General features: G+C 39.8%; 1 protein-coding gene across 1 annotated transcript in view; it reads left to right on the top strand.

Moving 5' to 3' along the window:
• The first annotated feature begins 928 nt into the window (after positions 1–928).
• The window catches only part of PIP5K1B (phosphatidylinositol-4-phosphate 5-kinase type 1 beta), a 69,793-nt gene continuing 50,721 nt past the window's right edge, over positions 929–20,000 (top strand). Inside the window, exons 1-3 of the mRNA XM_065656936.1 lie at positions 929–1,005; positions 2,785–2,853; positions 17,990–18,120. Of these exons, the coding sequence (XP_065513008.1) occupies positions 949–1,005; positions 2,785–2,853; positions 17,990–18,120 (257 nt within the window). The 5' untranslated portion in view covers positions 929–948. The remainder of the gene's footprint in view (positions 1,006–2,784; positions 2,854–17,989; positions 18,121–20,000) is intronic.

Here is a 20,000-nt window from a genome sequence, read left to right as displayed (position 1 = left end):
TGCAGTCTTCCAAACTGTCACTCCTATTGCTTGTTGTTTGGGTTTGGTGGAATTAAACTATGGACTATCCCAAGTAATTGGTTTATTATTTAATTTTTAAAATCTTCATGGAAGAGAGCATGTAATTACACAACACTCCAGAGCATGTATGTCTTCTGCTGTATAGAAATGTTTACTGTGGCGTTGCTGGTGCTGCAGTAGTGAAATTTCCCTAGGGCAAAGGGAAATTAGACTGCACTAATTTTATCCTGTGTAGTACTGCCGGTTTCTACGTACATTAAATGGAATGCTGCGTTCAGCTCTGGGACTCCCAACATAAGGAGGACATGGACCTGTTGGAGAGGGTCCAGAGGAGGCCACAAAGAAGATAAGAGGGCTGGAACAGCTCTGCTGTGAGGACAGGCTGGGAGAGTTGGGAGAAGAGAAGGCTCCAGGGAGACTTTATAGCAGCCTGCCAGTACCTAAAGGGGACCTACAAGAAAGATGGAAAGGGACTTTTTACCAGGGCCTGTAGTGATAGGACAAGGGGTAATGGCTTTAAACCGAAAGATTGTAGACTTAGATATAAGGAAGAAATCTTCAGTGTGAGGGTGGTGAGGCACTGGAACAGGTTTCCCAGAGCAGCTGTGGATGCCCCATCCCTGGAGGTGTTCGAGGCCAGGCTGGATGGAGCTTTGAGCAGCCGGGTCTAGTGGAAGGTGTCCTGCCCGTGTCAGAGGCATTGGAACTAGACGATCTTTAAGGCTTTCAACCCAAACCATTCTGTGATTAGTAACCAAGTTATATGAGATGAATGTTGAACAGAATCACTCATAGCTGGTTTCTTGCTTAGACTGAAGAATAGTAGAGAAAGGAAATCTAAGGCCGTTCTGCGATATGTAAATTTGTGATGACAGAGTGATAACAGATTTTTCTTTTAATAGGTTCTGGAAGGCATTAAGAACACTAATGAATGGCTTGATCTTTGCTCTCAGCTCCAGAAGACTTGTCCTGTTGTTCATAAGGGTATGTATACTTCCATTGTTAAAGTGTTGACAAACACTAGAATGGTTTTAAAACATGTCATAATAGTAGTTTGTTTTATTCACTTGCACAGCCACACTTAGAGTGTCTGACCCAGGTGATCTCTAATGTAGTGGCTTATTCTTGATCTAGTGTTGCTTTATAGCTATGATAATATGCATTGTCAAATAAAATATCTCTGTGCTCCTTTGAGGAGATACATATATCAATGCAGCCAAAGGCCTTGGACCTGTGAAACATGCCACTGAATATCTGGCTCACAAGCCTGATAGTTTTTCCCATAATTGTACCTTTCAAGATCATCTCGTGCAGTCCACTGAGGAGCAAGATTTCACTGCGGTGTCTCCCTGCAGACCTTCATACTGGTGTGGGGAAAAACAAATAGAGGGTCACATAGAATCAGTCATATGCTGGACATATGGGTGGGGCAGTGCTGTCCTTTTAGTATGCCCGAAGAATCCTTCCCAAAAGGATCCTTTTGAGTACAGGTTTTGCACTGTAGATGTATAAGGTGCTTGCACAGTGTTTTGGGAGAGAGGATAACTTGCCACTCGTATATATTTGATTTTTTGGAGAGGGATTTGCAGAAAAGCTGTCTTGGAAAAATCAAAATTTCAAAGCCTGCATGAGTGTCATTAATGTTATTGAAAATGTAAAGTGACCAAACTGTGTGAAGCAAAAGAAAAATGTGTGTTTGCTTTGGAAGAGGATTGCATTGCTGACATAACTTAAAAGAGAAAAAAAACACAGAAAATAAAATTTCGCTGATTTCCAGTAAATGTTGTATCTCCTCAGTTTACCAAACCTTATCCTTTTGTATTGCATTGTGACTAGGAGCTCCTGGTTTTGTTTGCCACTGTACAGCATCTAATAAATAGACGTTGCCTTTCCCCAAATAGTTTACAGGTCAAGTCATTTAGAAACTGATAAAAGTTAATTAGAAAGTGACTTGTGCTATATTTGCTACTGTTGATCTGTGAAAGTTGGTGAAGTAACCATAGAGAAAAGGTGGCAAAAAATGATAGCATGACCTATAACTTCTAATGTTACTGCCAGTCCTTTGTTAGTTAATACTACTTTAATAATCCAGAAGATTGCATTACCATCACAGTAATGGAATTCACTACCTTTTTGATAAAGAGATGATGAGGCTGATAGGTGTGACTCCTGAACATGTTCGTGGACTGCACACAGCTGGGGTTTTGTGTTGCTGCTGATGCATCACCTGTCTAAATGTGGGACCCCTGGACTTAGAGCTGAGCTGTTTCAGAGACATGCATAAAGGTAGTAGAACAAGAATTAATCAGAAACAAATGGAGCAAGGAATATAGGTGATATGTTTGTATGCTTAAAAGCATGTTCCTTACTCAAAGAGAGAAACACGTAACATAGTTGTTCTAAAACATATAATGAGTGAATTGGCAATGAATTCAGTAATTCAAATGAAGAGTGACTTTTGGATACAATACAAAAATAGGATGTACAGTGCATTTTGTGCCGCCTCTATAAAGAGGAAAAGAGGTGATCTTAAATGAAATATTTACCTTCTGTCCCTCTGGGCATCCTTTTAAGCAAGTGACAAAACAGAGAGGAAAGCTTGAGAACTTCAGTGCAGGAAAATGCTCATGAAATGTCACTGATCTTGGTGACTTGCTGTCCCCTATAAAGTTTGAATTTAGCAAAAAAATGGATAACAGATTGTGTGATGTTTTCTGGACATTAAAGCAACTACTTTGTTTATAACTTAAGCTTTGTTCTTAGATGTCATCTGTTACTGAAAATGGAGATGTTACTGCGGGAAAACCAAATGAAGAGAAAACATATAAGAAGGTAAATAATACAACACTTTCATGTGTGTTTTTCCCTTTATATTGGCAATTCAAATCTGCTGTAATTGAAATATATTTCAGACCTGACTAAATATAAGAACAAACAAAGCATGTTCCATGAATTTTTTTTAAAGTACCTTTTTCCTTCTTTGAAATCGTAAGACGTTTCTACTCATTCCAGAGCTGAATATTTGAAAGCTTGTTCTGTACAGCTTTAAAGTATACGCTCTTGCCAGATTGATAGAGATTCTTTGCTCTTAGCAACAGATGCAACAGATACACCTCTGGGCATAAACACCGTTGTCAGAAATTTAGTATGGTAAGTTCCCAGATACTTAGAATGTTTAGTCATAAACACCGTTGTCAGAAATTTAGTATGGTAAGTTCCCAGATACTTAGAATGTTTAGTCAATGTTTGTGAACTACAAACCTGCCCTACCACCTCCTCAGTGCTTTGCCAAACAGTACAGTTTTTGTTTGCTTTGCTTTTTAAAAAAGAAATGTTGTTAAAAGAGAGGACATATTTAATGTAGGAACATGCATCAATGGTAGTAGTGTAGGGCTATTTAGATGTTGTAACAGTAGCTGATACTGGTTTTGGTTTTGTTTTTCTCTCACTGCTTATCTGAGACCAGCATTATTTAGGTTGACTGTTGATAACTAAAGGGAGCTGTAAGTGCACATTTTTTCTATACATATTTACACAACCAAATTGTTAGCTACCAGATTGCATCACTTTCTTGACAGATCACCTCAAAGAAGTGGTGATTTTTTTTTTCTTAATTTCTGTAATCTTGTGTATAGATCCACATACTCGAACAGTATATATAATGGATTAGGGTTTTTCATTTCTGAGTGTTACCTACAGCACTGATGATGGAGTCAAGGAGAATAATAAGCTACTATTTCTTTTCTCATCTGTTTTGTTGGCAGGTACATTTTCAGTATCTGGGCGGCCTTGACATTCCAGATAATTTTCTCAGAAATGAAGTAATGTTTGAGAAAATGTTGGTTTTCTTTTTAGATATAGGTTATGTTCAGTCTCCCAGCTTATGACTATGAAATGTTGAAGTCTAAATTGTTCTTGACAGTTAGTATGAGAAAGGAAGAAAAGTTCAGTGCCTGAGGTGGACACTTTTGCAGTTTTATAGTGCTAGGCTAGACATGACAAATCCTAGTAGTCCCACCACAGATGACTTTCCATTCCCTCTAGTCATCCTTCATGCCCTTCTCTGTTCATGTTCAACTCTAAATTCACAATATTCCAGAGGAAGCCTTGTTAAAGGCTTTTCACCATGGCACAAATTCTTCTGTGTATTTACTAGAAGTCCGTCTCTGACAAAACCCAGGATTCACAACCACATCACACAGAGATCACAGGGACTGTCATCTCTAAATTCTGCTCTTTCCCCTGCACTACCTGTTGTCTGTACTTGTATCTTATACCATTTTAATTCCTTTTCTTATACTTACACCATCAATTGTTCTGAATTCAAGATCCTATGCTGCGTATGACCCATAAGTTAGTGTTATGACCAGCTATTACTATGTTCCTGCTTTTGTGGTAATGTTAATAAAAAATTTTTAAAATGTTGACCCCACAATTTATCCATGTGGAGTTTCCTAGTAGCATTGCTTTGCTAAAAGTGAAAGCATCAGGCAATGTATCTCTCCTCTTAAGCCCAATTCCTTGCAAACCTTGCACTTTGTTTATTCTCACCTTCTCCAGACATTCCAGTTAACATTGTTTTGTATTTTTTTACAGAATCAACTGCATATGTCTAGAAAGTTGATTACAGGGTGAGCCTGGCAGGACCTGTGTTTGACCTGTGTTTCCCATTTAATTCCATAGTTTTAGGTAACCTTCACAAGGCAGTCTTGCTCTGTTGAAGTCCTATTTATAATTAGGAACCTCCTGCCTTTTATTACCCACATCACTTTTCTTCACTCTTTTATACAGGTATTGCATCTACAGTTCTCCAGGCATATGTTGTTGCACTTGGTTTGTTTGGCTGGAAAATACTTGTGTTTTTGTCCTATGACTTTGCCACCTCCTACAGAAATTGACTGGAGAAGAGCTTGTTTTCTCACCTGGTGCTTTTTCAGCTACTTGGGCAGTTCCTGTTCCAGTCTACTACTGCCCTCGATCACAGTGGAAACTGTGAGACAGATGAGATAGTCACATAGTTCTAAGGTCAGATCATGCTTGCCAACCCATTCTCATTGCTCAGAGGCTTCACTTCCACATTTTTTTGTTAAAAAAAAAAAAAAATCATAAAGGTGAAGAAGCTTGTGCTGTTCAGCTTAGAAAAGCAAAGGGCTGTACCTGGGCGTGAATTGTGACAATTCTGGTTTTCACTCTGCTCTGCTTTGAACTCTAATATGTAGTACAAGGGCAGCTGTATAACTGCTGTTAAGATGGGACTGAGTAAGTTTATGAAGGACTTTGTGGCATGGGACCTCAGGTACTTGTGTTTGTCTTTGACCTGGAGTATTCTAACTAGTGATGTATTCCCCACAAAGGTCTGGTAGCCAAAGAAGTTGTATCATGCGAAGTGGATGTGGAGGATTTCAAAGTAGCAATAATACAGGTGGAAGCAGAATGAGTAACTAGCATGTAGTCCAGAAACACAGACATTAGAAAGGTTTTGTAATGTCGAGTTTTGTGTGGATAATTCAAGGGATTTCTAGTGATAATTCTAGGAGAGAAGAATCCTGAAATGTGATGACAGTTTCAGTCTCAAGCTCACCCCAGCTAGAGGTCACCTTTGCAAAGCAGAGAGATTAGCAAAGGAAGAGTTAATGTCATCCTGCCATCATCTCCTGTTGTGGGACCAACTGGTTCCACATAGGCACGCAGTAACAGTAACTCTGTTCTGAGCTGTGTGGTTTGGTCTTAAATTTAAGATCTTTCTTCAGCTCTTTTATCTCCTCAGAAAGCAAAATGCCAGTGTGCCTCTCTATCCTCTCCCAGCAATTGCAAAGGGACTTTATGATTCAGGATCTGCAGTCACATTGTGGCAGAAAGTACACAATGCTCAGATGCATGCAGGAGTGTCTGTAATGCCCAAAATAAAATGAAATCTGTAGGTAAAAGGGAGGCGCTGATACTGCCCTGCTGAAAGTTATGTTTTCCTTGTGTAGGGTGGGAGGTGAGGGAGACCAGTCCTCAATCTGATCTAAAAGTCAAAGTGGCCTTTTGCTTTAAACAATATTGCATTTTGCTTAATTATATCTTGTGTCCATTTGTCTTTCATAAGAGCATGCAAAGGTTATATCTGTGCAGCTTTAGTCATATATGTATATATAAGTACACACAAATGGAAAAAGTATTGCATGGAAAATGTCCGCTTTGTGATGTAAAATGCAGTGACCCATAAGAAAAAATTAGATAAAGGCCTTGGCTTTGGAGGTATTTTCCCTGTGTCAGATCCAATGAGAAATAAGCCTAACTAATCAATATATATTAAACAATGTTTTAGTTGCTTGATCTGGAAATGTAAATATCCCTTATTAAGAACTGTGAGTTCTCTCATAAGAGAAACCTGGAGGGAAATTAGAGAAAATAATTGCAACTACTTGATATTTTTAAATCGGTCTGTTTTATGCAAGTGTAAAAAAAAATCGTATTTATGTCTTGGCGATGAATGTGTTTTTTATCTAGTGTAAAGGAAACTGCTGACTTTAGCCAATACAGTCTGTCCCATTGATATAGAGAAGAATGACGGCTTACTGAAACCGATTTTCATCAGAGAACAAATTATTTCTGGAAGCTGTTTGGAAAAAACAAACAAAAACCAAACAAGCAAACCCAAACCAAAACACAACAACAAAAAAACCCAAAACCCAAACCAGAAAAAACAATTTTCCACTGGGGCGTGTAGGAAACCTTCATATTCTTTTTCTTGTGGTTCACTCCCCCTTGCTTGTGAAGACTCCAGAGTAGATGATGTCGATACAGCTTTGAGTAGCAGCTGGACTGGACTGACTGATGTGGAAAGGACATACAGCTGCAGTTGCACCTGGTGACATGGGGCTCAGCTGCTGGAGCAGGTGTAGAACAAGTGGGAAGTAAAGACTCCTTAATCTGCTCCTTCTGCTCTTGTTCCCCCTTCACTCCGTAATTCTGCCTTTTGCTGTTCATACTGTCAGGGTGTGCACTGCTGAGAGTGATGTTCTCATCTGGTGCACCTCATCTCTGAGGACTAGCTATCTGTGATAAATTAGTTTGTAGCTCTATGCTAAGAAAAAGCATCTGAATCACTCACTGGTGAAAATGGGCAGTCCTCAAAATGTACTTGTCCTTCCTCTGTCTGTATGCATGGGTGTATTTTGGCCCTGCTTTAACTCTTAGGCATAGTTTGGCCTTGGGATTGCAGAGAGATTACTGTGTGTTCATCCTGGGGGAAAAAAGGGAATCTTGTCTATAACAGAAAAGTTTATTTCTGACCTCTAGTATCTTTGCTGTGCAGTGACAATGTGTTCTAAACATGTCCTGAATCTATGTAGATTAGTTAAAGAGCTATTAATGTTTTACAAACATCTGTAGTAATGGCTGTTTTTCATTGTTTTAAAGTTCACCCCAGGTAAACAAACTTTTTCTGGGAGAGCATCTCTGACCTCCTCCAGGATAAACTCTCTAGAATAATAGGTAGTCTGTAGTGGTATCAGTTGCATTTCTGGGACTTTAGATTCTTCCAATATTTTCTGTATTATATTGGTCAGCTCAGCTAAAACAAAGGTACATAACATCTTTATCCAAATTAATTAAATCTGCGTTTCTTCAGTTTTCAAGAATAGCAACGTTTTGGCCCACTCTCCTACCAGAAGAAAACCTGACTTGTCAGCTGCATGAATGTAAACACCTTGCAGCTCCAGCAAAATGTCTTAGATTACTAAAACCTTGTGAGAGGACTTGCATGACTATTGCTACAACATCTTTGCTCTTCGGTGACAACCAATGATAGGCCAAGGGGTAATGGATGCAAACTGGAACACAAGAGGTTCCACTTAAATTTGAGAAGAAACTTCTTCTGAGTGAGGGTGACAGAACACTGGAACAGGCTGCCCAGGGAGGTTGTGGATTCTCCTTCTCTGGAGACATTCAAAACCCGCCTGGACGCCTTCCTGTGTAACCTCACCTGGGTGTTCCTACTCCAGCAGGGGGATTGGACTAGGTGATCTTTCGAGGTCCCCTCCAATCCCTAATATTCTGTGATTCTGTGATCCTTTCAGACTCTGAAATGTGTAACTAGACCAGGACAGTGTCATGGTTTCTATTATGAATCTTGCTTTTTTATTCAGCTCTAATTTGTTGGTTTGTTTATTTTTGACTTTTAGTATTTCTGCTGTTGCAGTCTGACATAGATGCTCTTCTGGCTTTTGTCTCATATTATTTAGTCAAATCCTTGAGAGAAGATGTAACACAAATTTGTGGCGTTTTTTCTTTCTAAAAAAATTTTCTCTTTTTCTTCCCCTTTTGCCCCCTTCTCTGCTTTTACTCCTTCTCTTGCACCCTTTTCCTTTTTTCTGTTTTCTGCCACAAACTTCCTTTGCATATTCTCTCCTTAAAATGGTGTTATTTAAGGTGAGTCTATAGGGCTCTTCAGTTGCAGTCATTTGCTACAAGCATTACATTCTCTCAAACTCCTCTTGGATTTTCTCAGTATCAGTAAATTTCAAGAAGTTGCTAAGTTTACAGCATGAATATCACCTAAATAGTTTCAGTCACTCTAATCAAAGAACTTAGCTAATGGAAGAGAAATTGCACAGATAAGTGCTCAATGCAGCTTTTAAGATAGGGGATTCAAATAACTTTATCAAAGAAATCTTAAATCATGCAAATCGTGGCCAGCTCTTTGAGGGGAGGGATGCTTTTGTTGTTTGGTTTGGTTTTTGGTTGGTTTGAGGGGTTTTTTTGTTGGTGATGTTGTGGTTTGTTGTGGTTTTTGATGGTGTTGGTGGTTTTGTTTTGTTTTTCCCCCTGGGGGTGGGGTGTCAGGAGGAGAGAAACAGAGAGAAGAAAGAAAAAAAAAAAAAAACAAACCAAGAGACTGTGATTATTTGCTCGATTTCATTCTTGAAGATCCTAAGCAAAGTAGTAGGGGAGGCTGGCAACAAAATGCAATCACCAGACTGTAGCTTCTCTGGGATATTCAGAGTCTTGTCACGGAAATCTGGAGTATATAATAGCTACTTTTTTTCATTTCCTCCTGGTATTTTGCAGACTTTGTTGTGAGAAGCTGCTGACACACATGCAGCTTTTAAACTGTGATGTCATCAATCACACCGTAGTCCAGGGGAATGTAATTTTAGGAATGTATAAATGTAACTACTCCTACATTTATACAGTCCTAAAATTAAATTCGGACCTTTGAAGGCAACTGTGAGGTTGGTATCGCTCCCAGTGAAAATGAGTTTGACAACCCTGTGGTGGTACCTAAATCTACTTTCTGACAAAACAGACTACAGTAGCATCTTGATGCTTAACTGTAGGACGGTGGCAAGAATGGGGCACAGGCAGATCTGCCAAAGCCCATTAAGTGTGTAGAAGAAAATCGCACCAGGAAACAAAGCAGAGATATATAGTGCACTTGTTGTGGAAACCTGCTACTAGATTATCAGAATATCTACTTGTAATCTGAAGGCTGCCACACATGTATACAATTAGACTTTGTTTATCATTATTACATATCTTGTGGCTCTTCCGCTTAGTGTATTACAAGTGCTTTACGTAACTTCTTCAAAACTGTGTGTCATAAGTGTGAGTCACTTCGCCCAGGAGCAAAGGGAATTTGCCTGAATAAAGGAAACCAGCTACCCATTGTTAGAGCTTGCAGCCGTGTACAAGCAGCATTGCTGCATCACTTTTGGCACTGGTTTATACCTTGCGTCTAATGTGTGCATGTAGGTGACTTATTCCTGCAAATACTGAAACCTCGCTACTGGATTTTTTTTCTGCACTGGGACCTAGGTTTTCAATGGCAGACTTCAAGCGCTTTGTACATCCGTAGAAGATGCCAGTGACTGTCTTTACGGGGCTTGCTGGAGCAACTACCAAACTTATGGGTCTCAAATTGTTTTCCTGAGAGACAGAGAGAAGAACCAAAGAATTTGGACTCCCGAAATTTAGGCATAAATGTTTTGAAATGGAGGAAAAATGAACTGAAAGCCCTGGAGTCACCTGAAACCAATTTTGGAAAATGAAGGGAGATCAGATTCAGCTTGGATCAGAAAATAATTCTGATAGCAGTTAAGCTGGAAGAATCTAATGTGTCAGTGTCTCAACTGCTTCCTGGGAGACCATCCCAACAAAGTTGTTAAAATTACTCATAGAAGTACAAGAAAACTACTTTCACCAATTACTTTGAACAGTAATTGTATAAAGAGGAAAAAAATATGCAGTATTATCAGTTCCACTTGTTTAATGATCTAGCATTTATGCTAGCATTCAGCATAGTATGTTAGAAGGAAGAACAACTTAGTAATAGCCATTCACTACCCCCATATCCCGGCAGCAAGATCCAGAGGTGAGGGTGATGGGCAGAAGTCCATCCTTCATGAAGTGTGACCTGCAGCAGCTGGGCAAACAGTTGATAGAGAGAAAGACAGTGTCAACTGAAGGAAGAGGGAAGGAGCGTTGCAGCTGCGGTCACCCATGGTTACAAGTTGTGGAGAAACAGTAAAACTACTTAAGTCAGTGGGATTTTCTAGTAACTCTATTTTTATATCCTTGTTTGTGATATAAAAGGAAATCGATAGCTCAAATGTGGCAGCTGCACAGAGCATGCTGAGATGTGGTAGCCACCTTCAGCAGACGCAACTACAAGAAGTGTTGTTTCAATGGGAATGTGAGCACAGCAGGCACTCAAAGATGAGACAGCTCTAATGCAGAAGCAACAGACTAGCAATAACGGCGCGTACATCTTGAATCGAATTGCAACTTCCCAGTGTTCAAAGAGAGGTCTTTTAAAATGTTACTGAAAGAAAGCATGCTGTTTTTCAACAGGCACACCTTTCAGGTGGTTTGGCTTAGGGGTTTGCACAATTTATGGAGGCTTAGTGTCTTTTCAGGAATCTGTAAAAGATAAACTGTGTTTGCATGGGAGCGATGGTGTGTGTGGATTGATGGTACTTATGGTAGCCACTATAACTGAAGAACAAATGCTTATTTGTAGTAGAAAATTCATATCTAGCCTAATGCATGTGGCTTGGATAATTTTTACCACGTTAGACCATGTGGATTTCCTTTTCCCCTTTTTTTTTTTTAACTTCACTGAGAAGGTGTCTACATGCAGCTAATCTACACCAGTCCAGTTCATTAAGTCCCACCAAGCAGCAGAGTGGGCTGGTGAGGGAGACCAGGCTTCTCCACAGACAGCAGCAGAAAGAAATGAACTAACGGCAGCTATGTTGTAGGAAACATGGCTGCAGAGCAATGTTAATCAGTGGTGGCTTCTACTCAGATGCCTTTTTCTCCCTATCTGTTACGCAGAATTGTGATAACTAGGTATCTCTACCATTTCATTAGGCAGATTTTGAAACCTGTTTCAATGACAGTAGCATAGAAGGTGGAAGAAAGCAAACATCCTGCCTTCCAGAGTGATAACGAGGTGGAGTTGCTGAGGCAGAGTTCATTTTTCGTCATTGCTTTATAGCACCTGCAATAAGGCAGGTGTCTTCTGGAAGAATCGTCATCTTTGCCTCAGAAAGTTCATAGGCCAAACTTCAGCTGCAATAAAATGAGTTATAAAAAGGGAGAGAAGATAAACAAGGACAAAGTTTACATCCACGTAGTCCTAAAGGACATTCCTAGGATGTCTGCTTTTAAAGAAGGTAAGAATATTAGTGTTACATTTTTCATAAGCTGCTTGTGGAGAATGCATAAAGAATTAGCAAAGACCAATTGAGAGTTAAAAGAAGAGTGGGAAAATAACTTTGAATGAGAGTAGAGGGCCACTTCCGTAAAATTAAATGAAGCCTGTGTCCTACTCTGTTACTTTCTGCTGGTGGTTTGTTAAATGATTTGGTTTTGGTCATTAATAGTACCATATGAATATAGGGAAAATACAAGAAAACTTGTTTAAAAGAATTAACCTATTTGCCATGTCCGAAGTCTTTGTGCACTATGTACCCAGAACCAATCCTTTACCTTCACATCGGTGGTTAGTTAGGTTTACCAGCCATTTACAGCCCTCACACTCTTCATGGAAATAATTATTGAGCAATGTATAATATGCTTTGTGGTAACAAGACTTTCAGTCTTGTTCAACCTGTTCATCAGTGGCCTGGATGAAGAGACTGAGTGCACTCTCAGCAAGTTTGCTGGTGATACCAAACTGGGAGGAAGGGCTGACACACCAGAAGGCTGTGCTGCCATTCAGCGGGACCTGGACAGGCTGAGGGACTGGGCAGAGAAGACCCTGATGAAGTTCAACAAGGGCAAGTGTAGGGTCCTGCACCTGGAGAGGAATAACCCCAAGCACCAGTACAGGTTGGGGGTGGACCTGCTGTGGAAAAGAGCACTGCAGAGAAGGACTTGGGAGCTCTGGTCAACAACAGGTTGACTGTGAGCCAGCAATGTGTCTTGTGGGCAAGAAGGCCAATGGTACCTGGGGTGCATTAGGAAAAGTGTGACCAGCAGAGTGTGACATATTGTGGACAGCGAGGCAGACTGACTAAAACAGAAAATGTGGCAATATTAAAGGTGGAATTACCTAAGCATTATGGAATACAGGGAAGGAATTTTGTAACTTGAGGTGAAAATAACAAAGTCATTGCAGTAAATCCTTCTCTTGTTTGTTAACCTGTTACTTGGATATAGAGCAATGCAAAGTGGTAGGGTGATCCCATTCATGTTCAGTGTGAAGCTGGGTCTAGCAGAGTCTGTCTGGGAGGCTTTTTGTCTCAACAGTTCAGTAGCTGTGGGACTCCTGCTGGAGCAGTTTATCCTCAGTCCATCTCTTCCTGAAATGCAACCATTTTCCCTTTGCTGATCTGTTCCCATTTAACAGGCAACTGGAAGGAAGTGGAAGAGAAATGTCTCTCTACATGCTGTGAAATACTGGCATTCTGGGGCAGTACAGAGAACGGGCAATTTCTCAGTTTGCATGGCTGCAGGAATTGTAATTTACATTATACTTAATGGTATGGTTTCATGCTTTGGTTTGTACTATCTGCATAAGGTACATTTTAACCTGAATTTGTGTGCAAGTCTTGCTTTTCTCTCCTGAACTAAGTTTTGTTGAAAACTTAGAGTGGGGAGACAGTCTACCTGATGCTGGATGTCGTCTGGAGGGAAATCCAGGGGTCCTGCTACCAAGACAAAAGTGTGATGTCCCTATGGCACAAAGCACTGAGCTAGCTTAAATTCAGTGTCTGTTGAGATGTGCCTGAGAGGTGATGGCACATCAATTTTTGAGGAGGTAGGTTTTTTGCTAGTTCAGACTTCACCTGTCCTCCTGCAGCCAGTAGAAAGACAAATATAAGCCCTATCCAATTTGTTTTATGCTGTGAAGGTGTGATTTTTTTTTTTTTTTTAATTCACCTGGGTGGCTCACATTAGTACTTAGGCAAATTGAGGAAATGATCCTGCTAAAAAGTTATAGTTGAGTCAGGTCTTTTATAACTCCTTAGCTGGACACAGAGAAGCTGTTGCTGGCACAAGAGTACCAACACACAGATTTTAGGGGCTGGAGGGGAACGAGCGTGTCTGTGCTTTTCAGCAGTAGCATCAGAAGTGGATATTAGTATCAAGTCAGTACGACCTTGGCTGGTCTGAGAAAGATGAGGTTGCTTGTCCACACCCATGTAAGTTTATGCTGTCATGTGTTGCCAAGGAGGACAGATCCTGGCCTGGTACGTTAGGATCCAAGGTATCAGAGCCAACAAAAGGTAGTTTAATCTGAAACTGGCAACATTTTTATTGGTTTCTGTCTTCATTGTCAGTACAAAACCCATTAAAGCACCTGTGCAGTAGGCAGTAATACCCTAACCAGCAAAAGGAGGATGGTTGCTTTTGCGTTGTTGTGCCCCTTTTGGTAGCAAAGACAGCTGTCGTCACAGTGTGCACCTTTTGCTACAAGTCCACGTAGTTTCACAGTCTAAAATTCATCAGCTGAAGTTGTTTATCCTGCTGATTATTCTCTTTTCATTTCTTAGTGCTTTAGAAGGTGTTGAGAATAGGTTAAAAGATCCAAGAGCCACTGTGCAGTCACTGTACACTGTCAGCTGTACAATTACAGCTGATATGTGGACTCAGAGCAACTTTCTGAACCTCTACATGAGGGTAATAGGAAAAAAAAAGATTATTTCAGTCTCTAAAAGAGAGAACTTGTGGCACAGAAGGTTGCTGAATTTTTTGCTTGCTCTACAGCAGGAAAGTATTCAAGAGGAATTGAAAGAAATAAGGGGCTTGAGTTTGAAACTAGATTTTGCTGCCTTCATGGCCATTAAAAGAGGTACCTGAGTAAGGAAAAAATGCACGAGAGAGATCAGTTTTTCCATTTGCATTTGTAGATTCCAAAAATACATTTTTGTGGTAATGAAATTGATGAATCAAGAACATTTCCCCTAAGGCTTGAGGAGCAGCTTTTTTATCCTTCCTTGGATTCCATTATTAATCACAAAATAATAATAACAGTAATAACAAAGTTAGACCTAAACCAAGTATTTGTTTTGAGATAAATTCCAAGGTTTGTTCTATTTTCATTTTAAGGCTTGTGAAAACAAAACCTTGTAATTCGTAAGGGGATATTGGGTGAACAGCCTTTGCTGGGGTTAACTTACAACAGCGGTTTACAAAGAATTGACTTTCGGCCGGCAATTGCCTTCAGCATCCTGTAACTGCTATCAGTTTTTTTAAAAACAGTTGTTAAAATATCCTGAATTATTTCATAACATTGCTTTTTCTGTTAAACCCATTACTGTGATTGCTGCAGAAATGATGGGTGGTTACTAATAGCATTCTTGAATAGGAGTAGGAATTAACAAGAAGGTAACGTTATAGGCAAGGTCTGCACCATACTAGTAGAAGGCCTTACATTCTGCATTCTGAAGACTCTAGGTCTCCTTTTGAATTTGCAGAAATCCTACAGATATTGTTTGTGAGCTTCAAAAGTGATCCAGACTTGAGTTCTTCAAATCATATTGTCAAGTTGCCTGCCTTTTTTTTTTTTTTTTTTTCCAATAACTTATCCTCTCTCATCCTGCCTGAGGCAATTGGCAGGTGAAGTTGCTAAGCCACTATCCGTCACATTTGAGAAGCCTTGGCATTCCAGTGAAGTTCACGCTGACTGGAAAAGGGGAAGCATAAGCCCCATTTTTAAAAAGGGAAAAAAGAAAGAGCTAGGGAACTACAGGCCAGTCCGTCTCCCCTCTTTGCTCAGCAAGATCATGGAGCAGATCCTTCTGGAAACTATGCTAAGGCGTTTAGAAAATAAGGAGATGACTGGTGACAGCTAACATGGCTTCACTTAGGGCAAATCATGCCTGACAAATTTGGTGGCCTTCTCCAATGGGATTACAGTGTTGATGGGTAAGAAAGGAGCAACTGATGTCATCTACCTGGACTTGTGCAAAGCATTTGACACATTTGACATCCTTGTCTCTAAACTGAAGGGTCATGGATTTGATGGATGGATCACTCAGTGAACAAGGAATTGGCGGGTTGGTCCCACTGAAAGTGTTGTGGTCAATGGTTCAACGTCCAAGTGAAGACCAGTGAAGAGTGTGTTCCTCCATAGTCTGTATTGGGACCAGCACTGTTTAACATCTTTATTGGTGATGTGGACAGTGGGATCGAGTGCACCCTCAGCAAATTTGCTGACGACACCGCGCTACGTGGTGCAATCAACATGCTGGAGGGAAGGGATGCCATCCAGAGGGACCTAGACAGGCTCAAGAGGTGGGCCCATGCGAACCTCATGAAGTTCATCAAAGCCAAGTGCACAGTCCTGCACCTGGGTCAGGGCAGTCCCAAGCACAAATACAGGCTGGATGGAGAATGGATTGAGAGCAGCCTCGAGGAGAACGACTTGGAGGTGTTGGCTGATGAGAAGCTCAACATGACCCAGCAGTGTGCTCTCACTGCCCAGAAAGCCAACCATACCCTGGGGTGCATCATAAGAAGTGTGACCAGTAGGCTGAGGGAAGCGATTTCCCCCCACTTTGCTCCACTCTGGTGAAACCCCACCGGGAGTCCTGTGTTCAGCTCTGGGACCCCAGCATAAGAAGGACATGGATCTACTGGAGCAAGTCCAGAGGAGGCTACAAAGATGATCAGAGGGCTGGAGCAACTCTCCCAGGAAGACAGGCTGAGAGAGTTGGTGTTTTTCAGCCTGGAGAAGAAAAGGCTCCAGGGAGACCTTATAACAGCCTTTCAATACCTAAAGGGCACCTACAAGAAAGATGGAAAGGGACATCTTACCAAAGCCTGGAGTGAGAGAAGAAAGGCTAATGGCTTTAAACTGAAAGAGGGATTTAGATGAGATATAAGGAAGAAACTCTTTACCATGAGAGTGGTGAGGCACTGGAACAGGTTTCCCAGAGAAACTGTGGATGCCCCATCCCTGAAAGTGTTCAAGGCCAGGTTGGATGGGATTTTGAGCAATCTGGAAGATGTCCCTGCACATGGCAGGGGGAATGGGCTAGATGACTTTTGAAGGTTCCTTCCAACCCAAAATATTCTATGATTCTGTAATTAGAAGAATACAGTACTGTGGTATCTACTGCTCTTTCAGACATGTTCACTGCCACAGCAAGGGACTAAGATGGGCATCCAGCTATGAAGCAGAAACTCTGTTTGCATGTGTATCGTTTGATCAAAGTTACATAATTACTGCTTTTGTTGGGCATTAATCATTCATGAATAGAGGCTTTTCAAGGAAAGAAAAATGTGAATCTTCTTATGACACAAAGCCAAATCTTTTTAATAGTCAAAGTAGCACTCTAAGAATGGTGGTGTTGTTTGTTCCCACCAAATTGCCTGTTCTGAACTGTTATGCAAGAGCAGGTTCTGCTTGGTGTGCAGTCTCAGTTATTTAGGAGCTACACATCTCTGTCCTTTTCTAAAAATAAGCAGTCACTCTAGCATATGCTGTTCTGAGAATTATAACAAGAGTAGTTTTGTTTACTTGAACCCTTTCTTATGTAATTCCCACTCCTGAAATGTGCTGAAGTAGTTCTGACTGTGAAACTTCTGGTGTTCTTTGCTTCCACTGAGACAGTTTCGTGCTTGTTTGGTGGGTGGGAGGTAAAACCTGTAAACAGGCTCCAAAATGGTATCATCAAACTGGTGAAAATACAACATGCCAAGGGAAGATAACTTTCTTCCTGATAGCCTTCTTTCCCTTCCCAATGATTTTCTTTGTTTACCCCTTCCATCTTTTCCTAAGAAGAATTCTTTTCTTGACTAATTTCTTGTTTTGACTCCGTTCCAGCACTTTTTTTAATCCATCCAGCAGGTTTGTCTAATCAGCAGGAGAAAGTTTCAGAGATGGTCTCAATTTACATATATACAGTATTTATCACTATTTGGCACTATACTTTTGAACCCTTTTCTCCCCTGCAAGCCCTGTTCGTTGAATTTAAGATGTTTCACTCTATGCGCATAGATTTTTATATAGAGGTTTTTCTTCCTTATCACTTCAGTTTCTCTCTGGATTCCCCCCAGTTAATGCACCTCTTGCACTGTCTGTTAAGTAAAACTTAAAATAAATACATTCATATCCAGAATCTGTATTTAAACCATCAGCCTGTGTTGTGATGCCTTGGTATGCATGTACAATCACCTGGAATTTGTGACTTCTTTTCCAGAAGATAATGCAGTTATCTGAAGCAGTTTGAATGTCCAGTTAGATTGGAAGTGTCTGAAGTTAGAAGCCAATTTCCAAATTATTTGAGCAGTTTGAAAAGTCTGTCTGTACAATCAGAGCATTGATTTTTTTGTAGCTTTTGCTACAACATAGTGTTTCTTTTAAATCTTTTAACTGAAAAGTGGTCTTCTCTCTGAGGTCTAGGAGGTAAATATGACATAGCATTTTTACTAGGAAAATTATTGACAGTTTAGCCTGTAATGTTATGGATAAAGGACAGAAATCTATTTTTAGCAAACTCATGCTTGAATTCTTTATACACAGACTGCTTCCTCAGCTATTAAAGGTGCTATCCAGTTGGGAATAGGATACACAGTAGGAAACCTTACGTCAAAACCGGACAGAGATGTTCTTATGCAAGACTTCTATGTAGTGGAAAGTGTCTTCCTGCCAAGGTAAGGACAAGTCTATTCAATTTTGTTTTCAATAGAATTTCATAATGAAACTCTTAACTAGATGTTTTAAACAATGATTGTTTTCCAGTTCTAAAAAAAATAAGGCTAGGGTTAGTTGAATGTATGAGAACTTGAAAATTATCCTGTCTTCATGTTGTCATTGAAAACAAAAGTAGGGAGAAAACTGGGAAGATCACACTTCAACTGAAGATTTGAGACTTGTTTCTTCTAGAGAAGGAAAGTAATTGTGATGCTTTCAGTTAAAGGATCCGTTAATTATATTTGGAAGTGATTTGTGGATCTGTATGCAATTAAGTATTATATCCTACATTCACTTGTATAGTTTAGTTTTTAAAAACTGAGGATAATACTTGCCATTTTTTTGAAGTGTTGTCAGAATTTAGGAAAAGTCAAATCCTGCAATGTTAAGAGTAGTGTAAGAATTTACACTACACTGTAAAATTCTAGCCAGGACTAGCTGGCTCAGCTCTTACTAGCTGACTCAGGTTGTGCACCATTACTGCTTTGCATCTCAACTTGTATTGCTGCCAAGTGGATGCTATAGAATTTGTAATAATACGGTTATGCTGATAAGAGAAATCAAGGTCATACTAATTTGGGGGCTTCAGAAGCTCAGGTACAGTGCTGTGTAACTTTTCCAAGTTACATATGCTAGGAATGGATAAAGAAGGTTAAGGAAAAACATCTTTCAAAACTAGGAAACTAGAACTGTTGTCTGGATTCTTAGAAGTGCTCATTATAAGTAGTGCCCGTCATTTCCATGAGGATATGCTATGTATGCAGTATTCCCTGAATTTGGGAGAGTTTTCTGTGAGTTTTTCAAAGTTTGGTTCATGTGCAGTTTGAATGCCACTTCATAAACTGCTTGTAATAATTTACAATCCTTAAAAATTACTGATGTCACTAAAATGAAGTTAAACTGACAGTGTACAAAATAATTGTAGGCACTTAAATGTTGATCTCTCCTCATGTAAAGTTGCTTGATTCATCTTTTGTTTTCCTCTGAATTGAGATATCTTTCAAAGAGAAGAAAATGTATTTCTTAAGTGAAATGAAGCTTTTATATTACATTCTTTAGTTCCTCGTAGTTGAGGGTATTGTTCTGGTATTAACTATAAAGTTTGTGCACAGTTTTGTAGTCTTTCTCTTGTAGATTAGGTAAACATATAGAAGTTAACTATGTGCATGTGTTTTCATACACTGTAATAACAAAATTTTGTTTGCTTTAAAAAATCCAAATTACAGCTGAGAAATTTCCATATCTTTTGACGAAGTTTTTGTTGGTCTGAAAAATGGAGTGAGAGGGAGTGACCCATCATATTAGTGAAATTTGTGACTGTGACAATGATGCAAGCTTCTGTCGTTTGGCTGTGGTACCAGCTTTGTTGTTCATGGAATTTAAATGAAACATATATGGCAAAACTGTTCTATTACGTAGCACAGTTTTGGGAAAAAAATCTCACCTCTACCTTTTTTAACATAGTTGTAAAGGAACAGGTAAAATAAAATGGTTTGTAGTCCATAACATTGCATATGTGTTCTCTCATGTAACATGCATGTACACTCAGATTTCTCTGGTTTGTGTTGGTTTTAAGGGAGAACTGGGAGAGATCCCTTCTGGCTTAAAAAGAAAACAAAGGCAGAAGGAATAACCTGTATGCACTAACATAAAACTATATTATAAAAGCTTTAGTAGCACCTTTTTGGACAGTTTCCTACACATAAATCATGTAAGGAAAATTAAACAAATGAAAGTAGTGGCCAGAGCAGCATAGTTGTGGGGTTTTTTTCACAGCTATGTAGTAAGCAGAATTATATATGGAGCCTCTCCATAAAGAGCACTTGCTGATAACATTCTC

The sequence above is a fragment of the Caloenas nicobarica genome, chromosome Z, assembly GCF_036013445.1.
Source record: "Caloenas nicobarica isolate bCalNic1 chromosome Z, bCalNic1.hap1, whole genome shotgun sequence".
Lineage (NCBI taxonomy): Eukaryota > Metazoa > Chordata > Aves > Columbiformes > Columbidae > Caloenas > Caloenas nicobarica.
This window is presented reverse-complemented; position numbering and strand designations above follow the sequence as displayed.